The sequence below is a fragment of the Prionailurus viverrinus genome, chromosome A2 (assembly GCF_022837055.1).
Source record: "Prionailurus viverrinus isolate Anna chromosome A2, UM_Priviv_1.0, whole genome shotgun sequence".
Classification (NCBI taxonomy): Eukaryota; Metazoa; Chordata; class Mammalia; order Carnivora; family Felidae; genus Prionailurus; species Prionailurus viverrinus.
In genome coordinates this window covers 3701114-3705333 of record NC_062562.1, presented here as the reverse complement: position 1 = coordinate 3705333, position 4220 = coordinate 3701114, and the positions used below count along the sequence as shown (strand labels likewise).

The 4220-nt window shown below is 60.2% G+C and overlaps 1 protein-coding gene across 1 annotated transcript; it reads right to left on the bottom strand.

Moving 5' to 3' along the window:
- Positions 1-1391: 1391 nt before the first annotated feature.
- On the bottom strand, positions 1392-3736 carry TNFSF9 (TNF superfamily member 9). The gene is made up of 3 exons (XM_047849250.1): positions 3491-3736; positions 2979-3009; positions 1392-2242 (listed from the first exon to the last, which is right to left on the bottom strand). The coding sequence occupies exons 1-3, from the start codon at positions 3734-3736 to the stop codon at positions 1743-1745; spliced, it is 777 nt and encodes a 258-aa protein (XP_047705206.1). The 3' UTR covers positions 1392-1742.
- Positions 3737-4220: the final 484 nt, after the last annotated feature.

The window sequence follows — 4220 nt, the reverse complement described above, 5'->3', positions numbered from 1 at the left end:
TCTCCACCCACCCCGGCCCCTTTCGTCCTGAATAAGAAGCCAAGATTCAGGGGTGCCTGGGTGGCTCTGTCAGTTAAGCGTCGGGACTTCAGCTCAGGTCATGATCTCACAGTTGGTGGGTTCAAGCCCCGCATGGGACTCTGTGCTGACAGCTCAGAGCCAGGAGCCTGCTTCGGATTGTGTCTCCCTCTCTGCCCTTCCCCAGCTTGCTCTCTCTCTCTCTCTCAAAAATAAAGACATTAAAAAAATAAATAAGAAATTTAAAAAAATAAAAAACAAGCCGAGATCCCGCTGGTTTGTGTTGACCAGCAGGCAGACCCACATGGTGGGGACGTTATGGGGCTGGGGGAGCTGGCCTGGCCCGGAGACACTGGTGTGCTAGCAAATGCCTAACAACCAGCTCTCCAGAGGGGGGAAAATGACTATGTGCATTTATTATCAATTTTGTTGGCAAAAATGTGCAGCACAGAATCTGCGAGATACATATATAAAATACTTTTCATTGCAAATTCCATAGTCAATTCTGACAGATTACCTCCCTTGATTTTTCCCACTCCTGTCCCCAGAGCCACCCGGGATTCCAAGTGACAACTGAATATTGGTTGATCCTGTTCCTTTAAAGACGCAGATGGCCTGGGATGACAAAGATGTCCACGCTCACTGGCTTGCCAGTCATGTCGCTAAATCCGATAAATGGTCCGAAAACACAAGACTTCCTCAATTTTCCGTGTGCTATTCACAACGCAACAGCCCAAGACAAGACACACTTTTAAGCATAATCTACATGTTTAACATCATTTTCTCCATCGCTGTCTTAAACAGATGATCCACACACAATACATGAAGCCGACCTGAAGCCTTTGCAGGCAGATGCCTCTTGGCTGATTTTAAGTTACCAGCGTGAGGTCACGGAACACAGTCGGCAAGCCAGGTCCTGCAGAATGGCGTTCCACGACACCTCCGCCACAGAAACGAGAAGTAGGTGACTTCAGGAGCCCAAATAATAAGAAGATGGGAAAGAAATCCCTAAAGTATAGGATAGTTAGGTCTCATAGAAGGTAACTCACGCTGCCTGGCATGCAACAAAGCCTCAATATTTCGTAGTCATTAAGTTTGTAAGTATTGTTTAACCCCGTGCCACGCCCCACCTCACGCCCCCCACGTGGTCTGGTCATACAGGGTCGCACGCAGTCATGGTTAACAGGGTCAAGCGGGCATACCTGACGGCCAGCTTGGCAAAAGCTGGGCTATCTGGCCTGCTCAGGGCTGCGTCCCCAACATCTCAAACAGTGCCTGATGACACAGGAGATGCTCAAAACAAACTCCATGCGTGAAGGTCACACAGCGTAGTCACACGGACCCCCCAAAGACTAGCCCCTCGAAAGCCGCAGCAGGGCTGTAGATGAGTCTTTATTTCTCACATATTGACATAAATAGTTGTTTTTTGTTTTGTTTTGTTTTTTCCTGTTGTTTGCTGCTCTGTCTCCAGCCCTGCACAGGGCCTGGCATATAGAAGATGTTCAATAAATATACATTGAATGGATTAATACAATGGACTAATATAAAGTACGCCGTTGAGCTCAGGCTCAGAATAAATACCAAAAGTTCGACTTGAGGCAGGAGTGGGAGAGAGTCCCATCGGAGAGTCCTCGAGGAGGGGGTCAGCAGCGGGGACCCCTGCCAAGCCGGGTGAGGTAGAGTGGCCGGGCGTCACCAAGAGCCCCGGGGAAAGAAGGCAGCATTCATTCTCTGTCCGGCGGGGGGTACCCGGGCCCAGTGTCAATGGGCCATGGCGGCAGGGAGAGTCCAGCAGGGACTTTGGTGGCCACTCGGAAGAGGCCCAAGATCGTGGCGCCCTGCGCAAGCTGCCAGGCAAGGTGTGCCCCCGCCTCTGCGCGCAGGTGAACGCCCAGGCGCTGGCCTGCGCCCAGGTGCAGCAGACTGCTTCGGAAACCAGAGGCTGAGTCCGGGGCTTTGGAGGATGGAGGCGGCAGGTCCAAGGTCAGGGCCAGGGCCGCAGCCCCAGCGCCCAGGGGCTGCAGGTGCAGGGCAACGGAGACAGAGCCCGAGCCGAAGCTGGATACCACCCGCTGCAGCTTCAGGTGCAAGAAAACATAGTAGACGCCAGGCTCTGCCACCATCAGCTCCCGCGAGTGCTGGTCGTAGCTCAGGCCGGGCCCCAGGAACACCCCTGCCAGGCCTGGGTCGCTGTACCAGCGCAGGGGCCCTTCAGTCAGCTGTACTGAAGGAGGGAGGAAGAAGAGGGGAGGTTGGCTGAGCACTGCTGGGGGGCAGAGGTGCAGGCCTGGGGAGGGGCGCTGGGGAGGTCTTGGAAGGAAGAGGTTCCCAGAGGGAGGTGAGGCTGGTAAGAGAAGGAAGGGGTTTGGCCAGGGAGGGCAGGGGGGGATCTGAGGGGCAGGGGGAGGCGCCTCAGAGAGGGAGGAGGTGGAGGGAGAGGTGGTGGGGGGAGGGTCTCAGGAAGCGGGAGAAGACAGAGGGGAAGGGTGGGGAGGAGAGTCTGAAAGGAGGAGGGGAAGGGGAAGGGGAAGGGAGGGGAGGGAGAATAGGGAGGAAGCGTCTGGAAGGGGAAAGAGGTTAGAAGGAGGTCTCCAGAAGCAGCAAAGGGAACCGGGGGAGAAGGAGAGGAAAGTCTGGACCTCGGGGAACCCAGTGGGAGAGACAAGAGCAGGCTGGGGTCTGTGGGATCAAGCCACAGGTGCCGCGGCAGGGGTGGGGGTGGGGGCGTCTGAGGTAGGCACATTTGGAGGTCAGAAGAAGAAAAGCGCACCCAGAGAGGGTCATGGGAAGGTCAGAAAGACAGAGAAGGTTCAAAGCGGCGAGGGGACAGCTCTTAGAGAGTGGGGGGAAGAGAGCCAGATGGGGGGAGTGGAGGCCTCCCTCTCCCGAGGGTTCCTCGGCCTCGTGGCCACCCCCGTCCCCCACGCCCCCCCCCCCAAGGGAATGACCCAATGACTCACCATCTTGGGCCACCAGCTGCGCGAACACGGCCTGCGAAGAGGAAAGGCGGAAAGTGGGATGCAGGCCCCCCCCTCCCGCTGCCGCAGTCCCGGGAGAGCGGGGGAGGGGGGTCCCCGGGGTCCGCGCAGGCCTTGAGCCCCCCGCCCCCGCCCCGCCGCGGGCTCCAAACGTTCAGCAGGAGCGCACACGCACACCCCAGGCTGGTGGCTCAAGCTGGCCCCAAGCCCTCGGGTCTGCCAGGGCAGAACCTCGCGGTTCAGTAAAGAGGAGAGGAACCCTCCGGGGGGGCCCCCTGGGGAGGGACAGGGGGATACCCCAAGGGTGCGGGAGAAAAAAGCGAGGTCCTCCGGGAGCTGAGAAAGAACCTCGAGTCCCCTCAGCGGTTCGAGATGACTAGCCCTCGAGGTCCGGGGCCCGGGATGCAGACGGGGTGCCGCCGGGAGGGGCCCCCGCGAAGTCCTGCATAGGCAAGGGGTGCGCTCGGGGGCCCCGGGGCTGGGGCGCATCTCACCTGCGGAGAGTCGGGGAGGCGGGCGCGGGCGTCGGGCGGCTGCTCGGGGACGCGGGGGAGGCTGGGGCCGGGCGCCGCGGAGGCCGCGGGCGCGACCCAGGCGCTGAGCCAGCAGGCGGCGCAGGTGCCGGCGAGCAGCAGCAGCGCGACGCTGAGGGCCCAGGGCAGCGGGCGGCAGGCGGGGCCGGGGGGCGCGGGCGGCCGCTGGGCCTCGGGGTCCGGGACGGCGTCGGCGCGGGGGCACATGGCCGGCGGCGAGCGGCTGCAGCCGGGCCCGGGGCGCCGCGCTTTATAGCGACCCTCCGGAAGCCGCGTTTTCCGGGGCGGGGCGGGCGGGGATCCCGGCGTCCCGCCCCCCTCGGCCTTCCGTGCGAAGTTTCCCTAACTTTCTCTTCTCTGAATCTCCACTCTCCTTCTCCTTTCTCGCCCTCCGAGGGCCAGCCCAGCGTTTCCTCTTCGTCCCTACTTGTCTCCCGTGCCTCCCGGCGGTCTCTCTCCGCCTGTCTGTCTCTCTGGGTGTCTCTTTGTACCTCTGCACCGCCTCTTTTCCCTGTGCCTCGCTCGCTCGCTCGCTCTTTATCTGACCGCTGTCTCCGTAGGAGGTCGCGCGGGATCTTTCCGTCTCTCGGCCTCATTATTTCCGTGCGTCTGCTTCTGTGTCCCCGTGACTCCCCCTGTCTCTCTAGGCCTCTGCCTCTCAGATTTTCTGTTTCTCAGTCTCTGTCTCTTT

Excerpts from the sequence above, each read along its gene's own strand:
- TNFSF9 (XM_047849250.1), bottom strand. The coding sequence starts at position 3,736 with ATGTGCCCCCGCGCCGACGCCGTCCCGGACCCCGAGGCCCAGCGGCCG. Across the intron at positions 3,010-3,490 it reads GCCTCCCCGACTCTCCGCAG|GCCGTGTTCGCGCAGCTGGT; the intron begins GTGAGATGCGCC and ends TCCTCTTCGCAG. Across the intron at positions 2,243-2,978 it reads GCAGCTGGTGGCCCAAGATG|TACAGCTGACTGAAGGGCCC; the intron begins GTGAGTCATTGG and ends TCCCTCCTTCAG.